General features: G+C 41.2%; 1 protein-coding gene across 25 annotated transcripts in view; it reads right to left on the bottom strand.

Moving 5' to 3' along the window:
* Positions 1-16,573, bottom strand: part of LOC128755626 (adhesion G protein-coupled receptor L3-like) — a 207,692-nt gene that overhangs the window by 15,936 nt on the left and 175,183 nt on the right. For 15 of the 25 annotated variants that reach the window (XM_053859480.1, XM_053859481.1, XM_053859465.1 and 12 more), the window contains 4 exons: positions 13,693-13,902; positions 11,277-11,497; positions 5,763-5,829; positions 3,272-3,363 (listed from right to left, as the gene is read on the bottom strand). In XM_053859480.1, the coding sequence (XP_053715455.1) occupies positions 3,272-3,363; positions 5,763-5,829; positions 11,277-11,497; positions 13,693-13,902 (590 nt within the window). Of the gene's footprint in view, positions 1-958; positions 1,001-3,271; positions 3,364-5,762; positions 5,830-11,276; positions 11,498-13,692; positions 13,903-16,573 lie in introns of all 25 variants that reach the window. The other 10 variants (XM_053859459.1, XM_053859471.1, XM_053859479.1 and 7 more) reach the window with 1 other exon arrangement.

Below are 16,573 nucleotides of genomic sequence, written 5' to 3'. Positions count from 1 at the left end.
TTATTTACTTACTTTTATTTTGTCACTTTATTTATTTTTTCTTTTTAATCTACAACTTAACTATAAGGCAACCTTCCATTTACACCTGGTAGTATTGCGTTAATGATATAATAATAATAATAATAATAATAATAATAAAATATAATAATAATAATAATAATAATAATAATAATAATAATAATAATAATAGAATATTAGATGACATTTGAGTTTTTCTCATCAACTATCCGTAGTAAGTACCAAGTCTCAGAGACTCACATGGCTGTGTCCATTTTGATGAATCCTCTCTAGCTTCTAAAGGAATCGCTGAATCTCATCTTCAGCAAAATCAGACTCCAAATATGATTCAGGGAGTCGATAGTAATGAGCATGTGACTCTGCCTGTCTTAAAACGAGGGCCTTCTGGTATGCATCCACAAAAAATACTGTACATCAAACCAACAGCACGCATGAAGAGAATCCAATTAAGTGAAAAATTAGATTCTCGGCTCTGAGGTTAAAAACGCCAATGACAGGGAGTTCACATGAGCAGATTTCTAGGATAATTCCCCTCGAAAGTCACACCGTTTCACGATGTGACCTGTGAAATGACCCTGTCTCAAGTCCATGCAGAAGCAGAGACCAGAGAGCCAGATCATTATTCATGTTAGTCATCATGGGAGGATTGAAATAAATCAATGGCACAAACTATTTGATGTTGGATTTTATGAAACTATCTTTCCTGGGAGCTTTCATCATTTGAAATCGTTCCTTCTGCTGCAGGTTACACGCATTCAGGAAGTTGCCGGCATTAGCCGGCGAGCGAGTGCGAAAGTCATGTCCTCATCCTTGAATCACAGGGTCTGCCGTTTCCATTATAGGGGGATGGAAGAAGTACAAAAAGGGGTCTGGGAGGTGACACATCAAACACAATATCAATTTTCCTCCACACACTCCACTGAGGGAAGCAGCATCTTACCAGCGCCACTCTACAATAACACATCCATCATAAAACCGGTAGCTGAAGTGGAGAGATGCGGTGAAGAGAAGATGGTACATTAAAAAAAAAAATAAATAAATAAATGTTAAACACAGTATCAAATAAAAAATGAGTGCAAATCGTGAGAAAATGCAGTGGAGAGGAAGCATAATGGAGGAGAGATGAAACTTTCATGTTCAAACTCAGTGGCATGATGAAATCAAAGCACAAGGCGTGAAAGAATGGCTAAATAGGACACTTCCTAATGAGCTATTCAACTGACCCACAGTAGCACAGTAAAGCTACTTTTCATGAATACACTTGCATGGCAGACATGGCACAAAACAAACACACAGTAATGAACTTTGATTTCAATACTCACAGTACAAAACCTGCAGTGCAGCTAAGGAAGCACCTCCAATGAACAACACCAGCTGTCATAACATGTACCAACAGTCATCTGAAATCTGGACGACTGCGTCAGTGCCACTCAGCCAGTTGGCTTAAATGACACATTGTTTTGAACATTATGAAAAAAAAAAAAAAAACCATCATGAAGAACTCAGAAGTCAATAACTTTTCAAGCTAAAAGCACTGCTACTGGAGGTTTACTGCAGCTACACAGTTAATTTCCTGTAACAAATCAGCAACAAGCTTATTCTCCAATACAAAGCAAAAAGTTGTCCCAGATGAATCCTTAAAAGCGGAATAATTCCTTAACAGAAATAACTGCAATGAGGTACATTTTGGAAGTGAGAACTGCCAAAAAACACTGTTAAATACATGTCTCTATGAATGTGTCACTATGTCAAAATGGCAACGTCTGAAGAAGAATAAGCCAGGTCTAATTCAAAAACTTGACTACACATGTACAAAGAAGGAATGCAGTCCATACATTTTTTTAATGTTGACAATGCTTATTTCAGCATGGGAGAAGGAGACAGATATGAATTTGCTGCAAACTGAGTCTGTCTGCCTCTGAGTATTATATAGAGAAAGGTTTATGTTTCTTTTCAAGTCTGAAATAACAAGAGAAATCCCCAAAACACAGGTTCTATTCCTTTCCAATGTGAAATGAGAAAAATTGTTTCCTTTTTTGTGAGTAGCCAGGTTTTGTGTAAAGTTTCTCATGACTGAAGTTTTGATGCAGTCAGACACAAGAGACAAACAAATGGAGGGTGGAAGGTGCAATGTCTGAGTGTAGACCATCATCCAAAGTCATAGCATGATGAATCAGATGTTTCATGATGGAGATGACCAAACAAATGGAAGTAAGGCAAAAGTTCAAGACAATAATACACATCAATATATAAGTTGGGAAATGGTCAACATACATTTTTAATAAAACAATTATGATCAAAACAATTAGAAGTGATTGCTTCATTGTTGAGCTCACTCAACACTGCGACAAACGCATCAAAACAGGCTCGAATCAGACCGAATGAGAGCAGGAAGACAATGTATTTCACATCAGCAGCAGTAAGCCAAGCGGAATATCTCCACTGTCCTCTTAATATGACCATGGGGTCACGGCAGGTCATGCTGCTGCAGTACTGCAAAACAGTGGTCAAGAAGCAAGTTTGTGCTTCTGAAACATCCTACAGTGGTTGGGCGATGGACAAGGGCACGGTGGGACACTGCACTCTGACACAGTGGATCTGTGCTGAGTGCTATCAAGCTTGTGTTTATTATCACAGTGTGGAGACACAGGGCAGACAGAGGCTACAGCTCTCAGACAAAACCAGAAACACTGCCACACTGAAGACAGCAAATACAAAAAAAAGTATCTGCAGTGGTTTGAAAACCGGAAAACTTGAACAGAGCAAAGTCAAGTCCCTGGCCCTAGAAATGATTGAAATGCAGACACACACCAACTGTAAACAGGATTCTCTTCATTCAGATCACAGAAATGCAATCGCACAACTTGTAATTTTGCATTATGATATATTGGATGATTCCAGTTTCTCATTCATCTTGGCAAACAGCACAGACACACTTCATATCAAATGAATATTCATTGTTGTGGCCCAGCAGCAGATAAGGCCAGAGCAGAGCAGCCTGATTGCATTCTGACCTTTCCTTCTGCAGGCGTCTTCAGGTAATGATGTATGGATGTATGCAAGTGTGACCTGGCCTGACACCACCTGGCAGCAACTTGGCCAAATGAATAGTCTTTTTTTTTGTTTTGTTTGGTCCTTTGTTTGTAGAGGGATTGGAACACATCGAAGGCACCACGAATGTCAACTCACACAAAAAATGACGCATGTCGCACAAGAGTGTGAAAACACAAATTATGCTATTTATTGCTCTTACTTGATGTTGTCGAGGCAACCGGAGTCTGGCTTCAAGATAGCAGAGTGATGGAACATCTTGTAGAGAGCAATGCCAAGGAAGATCACGTTAAGCTGCGAGAGAGGCAGACAGCAGGAAGAATGAGTGAAAAAGATTGAAGCTTGTATCCTTCACTTCCATTCATTTTAAATCAGACCTCTTTGCTGTGCTAGACTTTCCACTTTGCCAAACAGAGCACAAAATCCCAGGAAACCTCTTTGGTGGTACAACACACTTAACAAGGAACAGTGAGCGAAGACAGCTGCATAACTTGTATGGTGGGGGAGCATTCCATTTGACTTATTCACACTTGTCTCATCACATTCACACTAAAGACCGACCATCGGGAGAAGCTGCCACGACCAGGGATGTTTCCTGTGACAGGCACGTCATCTGACAAGGAAACACAGAATGTTTGACTTGTCGTCTTTGACTTTATATTCAGGCCTGCCACATTTGCCCTGATACGTGTTTCACTTTAAACTTCTCTAGTACAAGAGCTAATCCATGTACTTCTTGGGATTAAATCTTGGCCAACAGGCTGGCTGACAGACAGTTAATGTGTACTCATGGAGGTGCACGAGGATATGTGACCCAACCAGACTGACGCTCTTAAACTTGCACATTTTATTACACAAACGGGCCCCATTGTTTTCTTTCCTCTTCATTCTGGTAAACAAAAGTGACATCTTGCTTACATGTGTGTCACTGCAGTTTAACACTTCAGTTAGTGCAATGTTGAAACCTCGAGATGACAGATAAACTCCCGACTGAGATGCTGCATGAGGAGCGCTGTCGCTATTAATATGTGCAGATGTTCACAAAGTGAACACAGATTGATTCATCCAAGAGGAGTTCAGTGAAGTCTTAGTACGTGGCAAAAGCATGCACTTTAGTGACACCAGCTGAAGAGCGATTAACGGATTCTGACGCATGTGCGTGTATCACCCTTACATGGAATGAACAGTGCACAATGTCATATCCCACAGAATGCATCATAGGTCTATCAACGCTACCTTGAAAATCAAAATTGTAATTTTATGAACGTTCTGAAGAAAGCAACATAATTTCAATTCCAAAATATGACAAACGACAAAAAGACAAACTCCCTTTCCAATTCATAACAGCATAAAACGAAAAGCCGCAACCGGCCCAGATTTCCAGGGGGTTAGTTGGATGAGTGCTAGCTCCAGCTTTTCAGCATCACACTTTCTCAGCGGTGTATTTCAGGAATAAAAGACTGACTCATGTGGCGCACAAAGATGCATTGCGAGTGATTACTTCAAACTGGAGCGTGAAAGTGTATTATGGATGTTTGATTTCGGCAATGAATTGTTGCAGCGCGTTAACAGCTGCATTAGGAGCTGTTGGAATCTCATATTTTGGCTGCATTGCTGGAGGATGTGGGTAGAGAAGACATTCATTTTTCCTGTAAATAGAATGAACAGCAAGGCACTGACAGGATGACAGATGTCTACAACCATCAGAGATCTGCTGACAGAAGACCAACATCACAGAGCCTGTTAGAAAATGAATGAAAGCTATATATTGGGTGAGACAATAAAGGCCTTTAAAAAAGTGCTTACTGAGACCCACATCTGGAGGCTGAGGCTGCATCTGGATGTTCAAAACTACATGCGGTGGAGGGTTGTTCAAGAAATAAAGTAAGGATCTCTGTGGATCACCATAAAAACAAACAAGCAAAATAGTGGTTGACTTTCTTCCTATATCCCCAAACACTCTTTCTATGAAGTTCATTTAACTAACACTCACTCGATGAGCAGCTGCAACAATCATGACACTTCATGATGAACATTTGTCCGTCAGCGATTGGCACCGTCATCATTTGATTGGAGGCCAGACAGAAAGAGAGAGATGTCTGAAATTTGCTACAAGGCCCGGAGATGAAGAAGAGGATGTGTCATGTCCTACTGCGCAGATCCTGAACCATTTATCTCATTTTAGATAATGATTGAATGAAATCACAAAAAATACAAGGATTGCTTTTTATATGTATAAAAAACAAGGAGATCGTTCTGGTTGTATAAAAATGCGATGTAACTCTGTGTGTGCACAAGTCTACGTCCTCTCATCATGGTGTGTTTATAAATGATCCAAAAAAAGTCAAGTTAAAACAAAATCCATCATGATCCCGGCATATCAAGCAGAGATCACCTTTCCCACTCATCTTTCCTCCTCTTTTCCTCCTGCCCCAACACTGCAGCACAAAGACAAACGGCTGCAAATCCCAAGATCACGCTCATTTTTTTTTTTTTTTTTTTTTTTTTGTGTCGATGACAAAGTGCCCTGCGGTAGCACATATGCTCGACATGGCAGAGAACGAGAGCGGATAGAAGGCAGGTGGAAAAAGGGATCTCAGTGGAGCGTTTAAGCAGCGACCTGCAGGGTAAGTAGGGTTAATGAACAGTAGAGTGGAGGAGGGTGGCTGTGGCGTAGGGGTGCGCTCTCGTACCATAATGATCAAGGTTGCGGGTCCTATGAAACTCCAGATGAAGTAGGTGTCCAGACGAAGCCAGCAACTGTAATGACAAGTGAGACACACATTAGAGACAGATAAGCTACAGGATGAAAAGCTCGCCACTTACACTACAAAAAAATGTGCTAAAAGATGACAGTTGGGTACGTTTTTGAAACATTAGTAGTGGACGCTAGCTTGGTGACAACAGCCATCATTGCTGTTATCAATATTGATACTTGATTTTTTTAGAAAGCGATTGACACAAAAAATGTATGTTGTTCTGGCAGTTTCTTCGACTCATTTTGCTACAGAGTAATGTAAAATAATGTTCAATAAGTGTATTTTCATTATCTTTTCCTTTTTTGTCTTGAATGATTCAGAAAAAACGAAATCCAAGACAATCATAAGATGCTGGCTGAAAAACACCAATAAAAGGTTGCTGTTTCAAGATTGTGGATCTTGCTCAGTTGAACAATTTTACACTTCATCCGATTTACATGTTAACTAAAAAGAACACTCTGAAGCTCCATTTGTGATGGTTTGACACATAAGACACTGTCATGGTCATTGCCCAGCATAAACAGTTGCAGGAAAGAAGGAACACATTTGTAGGGATAAAAAAAGGTAAAGCATTTGATGTACCTAGAACGTACCGACATATGGAAAGATGCTGACTCGCACTGGTGCTTTTAGAAGTGAAGGATGATTCAATAAAAGAAGGACAGTGTAATATCACAAGACAACATTTTTGGTGAAAAAGACAGTGTGACAATTATGAAGCAAACAAGATGTTATTTACTGTAATTGATGAATCCATTTTTCTAAATATGACAACAAAGGTCAGGGCTTCTGAAACATGAGGAAACAGAAGAAGAGCAGGCTGTGAGAAGCCCCTGGGTTTAGTGCTACAAGCTAACATCACAGATGATCATTTATGGATGATTCAATTAGTCCACAAATTGAATTCCAACCATATCACTCCAAAGTACTGAAGTGACCTCCGCCACAGTCTCAGTGCGGGAGCACTCCACAAGAGCAGCCATGGCCGTGTTCAGCGCGAGTAATTAAAACACCTGACCTCCTGCTTCACATCAAGGTAATAAAGTCTGTCAGTCCCTTTCTGACAAAGACAACAACACCAAGACCAAATGCTAGACGGGGCTGGACGCTTCTGAAATGGAAGGGAAAAAAAACATCCATTGCTTGAATTATTAATACTTTCATTTCCCCTTCAACAGCAGATGGACATCTATTTTTGACGATAGAAGAAATGTGTTACAGCAGCAGCATCAGCCATCAAGGCTAACAACACAAATGGATTTATTTTTGCCCCCATATCTAAGGCATGTCACCCATGCCTTGATCGACAGATATTGACACAGAAATTTGAATACATAACAGATACCTAACAGAGGGTATGTCCAGGGATTCAACCTTCACAAGCCATTTCAACCGCTCTCACTTCTCAAAATCTGAATTCCATCTGCTTTGTTCTCCTGTGTTGTATCTTAATTTGCTTTTAAATATCTGGATCTCTATGAAAATTCCATACAGCAGCCTTGACGTCAACCTCCCATCCATATGCAATGTGATATAAACACATTACTCAGAGTGCATGCTGGCGTTTTGGAGGGACGTAAACTGGATACAACCCATGGATGGAAATTTGAAGCAAATAAACAAAAAGTGACAATGGCCATTTGATATCGTGGAAGATAGAACAACCATTATCATTCCATTTAGAAAACTATCAATGAAGGAAGCCATGGCACCCATATCACAGCACATGATGCCGAAACTGACAAATTCATTGTTGAAATTTGTCAAACAATTACTCAAATACATACTATGACATCTATAGTTCTGTCATACATTGTTGTATTACTCTCTGCCAACAGAACCACGTCGGGAGTCAGCAGCAGTGGGTGACTTTGCTTCGGACTAACCTTCCGATGGACATCAAGCAGTTCAGGTAAACTTTAAAATTCAAACAGGCAATGCTGTTCACACTGGTTGGCTTCATTTCCATAGCATAGCATGAGATTTCTGCATTGACGACTACTATACTACGAAAGCCACTGTCAACTATTATCCGACACCCAGACAGCCGAATGCAGATGTCACCATCACCATATGTATGTAAGGGCATCCTGAAGATCCACATACTACTATATTAGCTGCAATAAGCATCTTCCTGAAATGGAAATGGATAATGGCATGTTCAGAGAAGTGGAGACCAGCGCTATTTTCAATCCACCTAATCCATCCACTGTTCTACAGATCAAGGTTATTATAGGCTACAAACTGAATGACTAACTGTGTGAATAACTAAATGTTGTTGCAAACTGAATTAAAGCCATTTAAAATTATAGAGAAAATGTCCATTGTCTTCGTTGTTAATTTACTTCATGCAGAAGCATTTTAAGATTATTTTAAATCTACTTTGGCTCAGAAGGTTTTGTGACAGTCGCCGCCAAGGGACGGCACCTCAAGGTCCATGACGTCACTGGTGACAACCTGGCCTTGGTGAGCATGACGGCAATGGTAAAATGTCAGAGACAGGCACTCAACACAGTGCCTATCTTGTGGACCGTTCTATTTGAGATGTCTATTATGAGATATTTTTGGTGAACTTTTCCAACCCAGCACCTGACAAATGTCCCATACAAAAAACAAGTAAACAAATATAAGTAAAACAAGCGAACTACGGAGGCCTTAAGGGGACAAAAAAAGAAGAAGTTTTGCGAGGTCTCGCAATACATTTTTGCGAGATCTTGCAATACAGTGGTGTTCTGGGTTTATGCCACTTGTTCCTTGGTGACAAGTGAGTGAGGGTGGAGCGAGATGCTGCGCTGGGGGTGAGAAAGAGTTCTGTTTTTTGGGAGTTGTTGAGGAGAGCGAGGAGCTGCAATTGTTTCTGTTTTCTGGAGACCACTACACAGTGCATGAGTGAAATAAAAGAAGAAACTGAACTGCGGAACGGCTGTTTTTGTCTCCTACCAGCAGACGCTACAATACTTTTGCAACATCTCACGCTGTACAATGTATTGGTTCTGCAGCGAGAAGTAGAGGAGTCAAGGACGACGACCTGACACTGATTTCAAAGCCATGCTTGCGACCAAGCACGAACTGTATGTCCTCATATTTTAGTCCAATTTCGAAATAACATTCAATGAAACTTTCCCACGGATGCTGACTCGCCGTCGTTATGGTTGTCTGAACCGGAAGTAGTTACGACGTCATTTCAAACTAGTATTGTGAGATCTGCGAGACCTCGCAATACTATTTTTGCGATATCTCGCAAACTTTTGCGAGTTCTCGCAAAACTTTTTTTTTTTGGTCACGTACCCTTAGGGGCTCCGTACAAAACAAAACAAAACAAAAAAAAAAGAATTTGAAAGACATTAAGTCAAAACAAAATAGAAACTACAAGTAGTGATGAATCCAAAACAATTATAATGTAGCTACAGATGTTATCTTTTTTCTTGACTTTGATTGATGTATTATGGAATAAACCTACATCCTTCATCATCAGGAAAAAAAAATAAAATAAAATAAACATTTCCATGGCATGCAGCAGCGTGAAGAAATCAGGCACACATCCAGGTTTGGCTTCCAAATGATCCACTGGGTTGTTGCTTGATGCCGTAACCCCCAGAGACTCGACTGACAGGCGATATTGATGGCTGCTGACACCCTCTACAAAGAGAAAGTATCTCTTTGAAAGGCTCTTATCTCATATCACAGTTCGGAATAGATGGGCATTGAATGGATGTTTTAAGCTTCACTCTTACAAGATTTTGTCATGTATTGAGAAGTACCTTCCACGATACATGCTGTTAGTTCGCCTCCAAGTATCTATTGAGGCTTCGTCTCATTTATTGCGTCAATATTGCAGCTGCAGACTTGTGATTCTAAGTGTAGAGGAGCAAATGACCAGATGTAACATCTCAATCAACATGAGCTGAACTGACGGAAAAGGACTTTCATTTTGTAACTAGAACAGACTTTCCATGGCTTTTGTGTGCGTTTATATATATAAAAAATGATTTTATACCTTCAAAAATACTAATTATTATTAAGTATTAGAAATAGAAACTCATACAGATTCAGACATTGCATCACTGAAGTCGCAAACAGTTAAAACTCATGATCACTATTCGTCATTGCACTCAAACAACGTTCATTCATCTTCAAGTGACTCCAACTGAAATACTGAAGAAACTCCAAAATCAACTGACTTGAGTGCCACCACTCCTCTTTCTTCTCACCACACGTCTTGTCCGTCAGAGCACTCCTCAGTGGCTATGTGCAATTGTTCCACTGGTGGCAGGTTTTAATTATTCACATGATACCAAGCCTCAGACCGTGGCATCTATTATGATGAGCGATGCATCTCTCCACAGAGGCTGCCGCTTTCTAGCGTACGGCTGTGTGAGTGTCATTTGGGATAAACATCTCACGGGCAAAGTGCTGATGCTAGTCTTTATTATGTCCTGATGATTTTGTGATTAACAGAGTAAGAGGATGAGCGTTTGATTTGCAAGTCACTATTTTATCGTCTTGTGCAGGAACACTATGAATATTGCACATGCAACGTGGCCACACACTGGTTGGCTGCCTTTTTTCCTCCGGTCCACCTCTATCTGTGCGTGCCCCCCATCCCGCTGCAAGGCACCTAATCTGCATCCAGCAATTTGTACAAACTAATACGCTAAGCACATTAACCAAAGCACCTCAGAATTATCCATCTCCACCATCACCTGAAGTTTCCATTCATCACTGTCAGAAATATGTTAATGTGTCAACGGCACAGTGAACGATTACAGCCGGAAATGAACGCCTTCTGCTCCATTAAAGGTGGATGACATGAAATCACATTTCAACCATTTACTGCATGGCGAGACTATCAATGCTGGTGCGCCATGTTTTGAAAAGGTTGTGCGGAACATTTGTATGACCTCACTTTTTTGGGGGAGTTTGTTTTGTTAGTTCTTGTGGAAACTGGAGTCCAATAGGTGAGCAGGAGCTAAACTGATGGAGTGGTTGTAGTGTGAAAGACTGGGGGCTGGCAACTCATGTGAGGTAAGTATGAAATACGAAAGTTGGAATGAAAGTTTAACAAAAAGATATTTAATTTCCTGTCTATTTATTTCAAATACTAAGGTGGCCATTTTCATAAGGTCATTTGTCTCAGCAGGAAAACAATGTATTATTGTATAATTATGTAAAATTTTTATTATTATTATCATTATTACTATTGTGCTCATGTAGTTTAGATGCTACCGATACTTCACAGGTGTTGGGCCACATGTACATACATGGACAAGGGTTCTGCCGAACAGCAAATCTACTACCAACTGTCATCTACTGTGGATAATGTATCACACACAGATAAAGATGTAGCAGCTGAATATTTAATTAAGTTGTTGTATAGTGGTATGGTACTGAGCTCAAGTTTTGTTCTGGTTAAACCTATATATTGTGCCAGAAAAAAAGAGTACTCACATTTTGTCGGTTCCATAACTACGGTAGTCCACAGCAGCGGAGACGGCAACGATCAGAGTTGGAACGCCATAGCCCACCAGGTAGAAATAGCGTTTCCGTGAATGCTCGCTCTCAAACACTTCCACAAGCATGATGTAGAGCTGTACACCTTCCAGGAACATCCATGTGAACGCTGCCAGGAAGAAGAAGTGGAGCAGGGCGGCAAAGATGGCACAAGCAATCTATGGGGAGATGATAACCATGGATCAGAAGAGCTTTTACTACATGCTAAAACATGGTCACAACATGGTGTTTGACTTTTGGCATGGCAGTTCAGCACATCTGTAATTTATCTGTTGTGAGGGTCAAAAAAGACATGCTGGAGACTCGACACAGGAAAGGCAACTACAATAGCAAAACAGAATATTGGTCTTTTGGGTCATCCTATGTTGAATTGAAATTAATTAAGAAAATAAATAAATAAATGAATAAATAATAAAATAAATAATCCATATTTGTTTTTATTCTTTGGGGGTTGTGTATGGCATTCCTGTATCATGTCAGTCTAACGTGGTTGCCAGACTCTTAAGGAGCCACGTGAAGTCACACTCGTTGTTGCACATTTGTTGCTTACTGTTTTCACATTGTTAAGCAGATATTTCAGAATAAGAGTTCCATGTTAACTGTACTACCCATCCATGCACCCATGTACATAAGTCTTGTAAGTCAAGGGTGCTCTGGCATGACAGGTTTATTTTTGCAAAGTCTCAAGAAATGGCTACGACAATATTGTGATAACGCACCAATAAAATGCACTCAAATATGTTTCTAAAAATGTCAGTGGGATACTAATTGCAGTCTTCAAGCAATGTGCTATTAAAAATAGAAGAAATGCAAAAGCGTTTGCTTGCACTTCAGAAACATGTCAATTCCGCCCTATTTTTCAGTCAATGGATGAAGTTTCTTTCCACCCAAAGATGCAGAATGCAGAAGCATCTGTGCCATTTATAAATATGTAGACATGCAGACTGTGCTCAGACGCTACATCCACAATCACTCCAGGCTTTCATTTTCGTTTTCTAAGAGCAAGCAAAGCAACAGTAACCGTCTGCACCGCCTCATTAGCAGGCTGCAACATCACAACGGTTGTGGAGCTGTAGGTGGATAAAGCTCCCTGCAGTCCCCTATACAAGCAATCATGCAATGTTTGTTAAGCACACACACTTGAGTATGACTGCACACTCGTATTCACCTGCTCCTCAGCAGAGCTATGGCGCTAGACAAATGAACCCAGACGCTAAAAAGAAGTGTAATCACTTCACTGTCAACGCCTAGGCGCAGTCTATTTCACTCACCACCTGTTGCAAGGTCAAATAAATACAACTCTATAGGTGCAGTTGGCAAGCGTCTACCGGCCAGGGCTTGCTCAGTCACTGTAGTGTGTGAGAGTATCGATCAGATCACAACTGAGCAAAGTGCGTCCTGGAGAGCACATGGACCACATGAGGCCCCGGGCCTGTATTTATGCAGCTCTCTGACAGTGATCATCTAGAAATGAAAACAAATAACCTAAAACCCAAATTTCAATGATAACTTCTACTTTGCACCTGTCCTTTATGATGATGATGATGATGATGATGATGATGATTATTGTATATATATTATTATTATTATTATTGTATTATTATTATTGTTGTTGTTGTTATTATGATGCCTTCAACTACTTGGACAGATTCAAGAGAAATGTAATCCATATTAAAAAAGGAAAAAAATTAGATCACCAAATTAGATCATCTTCTCAGCAGTCAGCAATCTTCACTGATGCACTGATACAAGACTACAACCCTTGTACAACTTTGTTCATATCCAAGAGTGATAGATGAGATCTGCTGCTATATCACAATGGACTAATATTGCACATTCATTTTGAGTCACCATCTACTTTTCCGCTAACTTTGATGCAATGTGTGGGAGTCCCACCGCAGTCTTCTCATCTTAGCAAACCATATTCAAAACTGCCTTTTCCTCACTGTTTGTCTCTCATAGTTCTGTAATAAGTTGTGGATCAAACTAGATATCGAATGTGTGTATGTATCTATTCCAGTAGAATTTAAGAAGTAGGGCTGCACGATACAAAAAAAAAAAAAAGGAAAAAAGGAACATTTAATTCTGTTTACAGTATAGACCTACACAAACGAAGGAGAATAATAATATTAATAAGAATAAACTGAAAAGATAAATAAATAAATATGGGTAATTTAAAGAAGACGACTTGTACTTGACAAGCTGGCCCTTTCAATGCAGCAGACATGAGTGGGAAACGATAAAGCAGACGAACATCCAGCACTTTGTCATTTCAGCAGGAAAATGACAATCTCAGTCTTCCACAATGACATTTTCAGTTGCACATTTTGGGTTCAAAGCTCAATGAACCTACCGGCTGGTCACCCCGATTGATCCCCACCAGGAAAAGTGACTCTGCAATGAACAGACTGATGCAAAGATTCTTGTGGATGGTGTTGCGGTCGCTCTGTAGGCCGCGGAAGAAGCAAAACGTGAAGAGGCTGATGAGCAGGCAGACCAGCGACAGCAGGATCCCGACCCACGTGATGACGTCCAGTAGCATATCATGTACCAGTTTTGGGTTCTGGAAATAGACATGCAAATGAATTAATAGATTCAGTCCTAAAACATTATGACAGTTGAGAATATCTGACATGAATTTACAAAGAGATAAACAAATAGCAATCTCTCTTCAGACTTTACTTTCAATAATACTGGACGACTTGGTATGATGACATTCTATCATGTTTGGCACCAACCAGAACACAGTGAGCAATGAAAGGGCCGAGTCATAAATGAGTCACTGTGAATCAATTCAAAATGCTGCCCCTGGATTTCATTATGGTCCGAAAACAAATCGAGGGGTACAGAGGGCAGCAGGTGTCAGACACTGGTGTAATGAAAGACAATCAGGCAGGCTGCAAGGTTAGTAGCTTTTACTTTCGCTTTTACATCTTTGACTTTGAACAGATCTTTGGAGAGAGGAACGAGGCCTTTTGCAGCCTCAGGCTCCTGCGTGTGGTGACAAAAAACAAATAAATAAAGAACTTGGCAGAGGGTGCATGCAGTCTGACAACGTTTCGCAGAAACTCCATTTTAACCAATGACTCCACTTGGCTGTGAAGTTCTGAGCTCTTTTGAGTCTACAATTAAAATCCCCTTGTTAACATTCACCACAGAGTGGTGCGGTTTACTAATCATCTCATTACCGCTCTTTTGTCTACACTAACCAGAGTTAGAAACTGGCTCATGACTGCCATTGGCATCATTTAATAGCAATATATATATTCATTGCACACGTTGCGTTCTCTGGGCCGCTACCGCTCTAAATGTCACTCGCTCACGTTGTTTCCAAGATGAAACGTGTCAGCTGCCCAGCTCACTGAATGGAAGCGCAATATTGAGACAGAAATTGCAATCTGGTCACAAAACTGTAATTCATTAGTCAAATTGAAAAACCAGACCACAGTCACTGAGCCTGTAGTGGGGCTGGAGGAATATATGTGGAAGGCCTGAATGTCCCCTTGAAAGGAAATAAGACCACCTCCATTCAATGAATTCCTCATCAACTGAGGTGAAAAGCACGTCTTGTGAGGACGACGGTGACGGGAAAACTTGCTGTAACTGACAACGATTGTGAGCAGCTATCCAGCGACCCAGCCACCCACACAAGAGCAGCACGCTGCAAGTGACTTGACCAATCACGAGTGTTGTTGGGTTGAATATTCAATTGTCATGACGTTTATTAACCACCCAACTAGCTCAGGCACTCACAACTGAAACTGTTCCCTCCGGTAGTCCTCGTTTTCCACACTGTCGGCCAGTGATTTAAAAAGCAGAGGTATCTAAAGAGTGGTGTCACTATACAGAAAAAACTGCCAGGCTCATTACGATTCCCTCTGGGATAGAAACTACTTTCCTGCAGTTTTGATGAGCGGACGACACCTGAATGCCAATGAACAAAGAACAGGACTACGGAGAAGACAGGCGCCATCGCCATTAAACTGCAGGAGTGTAATTAGTGTTGACAGGCCTTTTAAAAATTAGTGCAGCAGCAGGTAGCCAAGCTCTCTTGACTCCAAGTCAACATTTAGCAAATTTACATGAGAGGAACCTCTCACACTTTCAGCCTCTAATAAACAGTGCAAGTTGAAACCATTTGCCACGAGACAAAGGCAGGAAAATATCACATTGAAAAATAGCCAGAGCCTGGGCTCACGAGGATGTCTCCCAAGCAAGCGCCTCTTTGATCACAGTTCAGCAACAGTCAGCGCAGTTTTCCACCCAGGCTAGGAGCCTTTTTCCTCCCCCAATGTCAGGCCGTAGTGAGAAATCGCCAGGGATGATATAAGACACAATAGCTTAAGTTAGTGGCACCTCCACTAACGCTCATTAAAGATGCACTGGTACAATAACAGCCACATTGCATCTCCCGTCTGGGCAAAGGGCTCTTTTGACTTTCATGCTGGGTGATTCTTTGTGTATATGTTGGCAGGAGTATGCGCATCATCTTGTCTGGACTGGAGTGTGACTGCACCGTGGGAGAGCAGATGCTGGCGCACGCGCCTGCCAACCTAGTCTTTTCGGTCGACTGCATGGAAAGGTATTAGTGTGGAAGGTGGCACTGACGGGACCAGGGGCTCTCCTGGGCCAGTGAGCTGTGCAGACGATCCACACTCAATCCATCACAATCTTGCCTACAATTGGTGAGGGCTGAGTCAGAGAGAAAACAAAGATAGCGGAGAAGGTGAGAACAAGAGACCAAGTGATAGGAACAGAAAAAAAGAGTACATCTCGAACTGGATGATGGATGTGGTCTGAAGTGATTTCTTTACTCTGGGTTGAGTGATGGCTAAGAGCAGCTAGGTCTTCTCTTTGCCTTTAGGGGGTAGGATGGTGAATGATGTGCTCTCCAAAACCTTTGCAAAAGACACAGCACGATGATGGCAATCTGTACAGGGTCTTGAAAGAAGAAGGATGCAATTTAGCCTCACATTTGCCCGCTGCTGCAGGATGCAGTCAAACAGCATGCATGTTACTTGGACGTAGCTTTTGAGTAACCATTTGTCTTCGATTGCTCTCACCGGCACATCTTTCTTGTTTCCAAAACGCTCTGTGCAGACTCGTGCCTGAAGATATTGGCTCACTTGTAGAAGGAAATAAAGCTACTGGGCAGTTGGGAAGTGAGACCAAAGAAAAACACGATATGGCAGCAGGCCAGATGCGCTGGTCAGTGCAGCCAAGCTGGATAACCT

This window comes from Synchiropus splendidus, chromosome 3, assembly GCF_027744825.2.
Source record: "Synchiropus splendidus isolate RoL2022-P1 chromosome 3, RoL_Sspl_1.0, whole genome shotgun sequence".
Lineage (NCBI taxonomy): Eukaryota > Metazoa > Chordata > Actinopteri > Syngnathiformes > Callionymidae > Synchiropus > Synchiropus splendidus.
The sequence above is the reverse complement of the archived record's forward strand: the minus strand, read 5'-3'. Positions and strand labels throughout refer to the sequence as shown.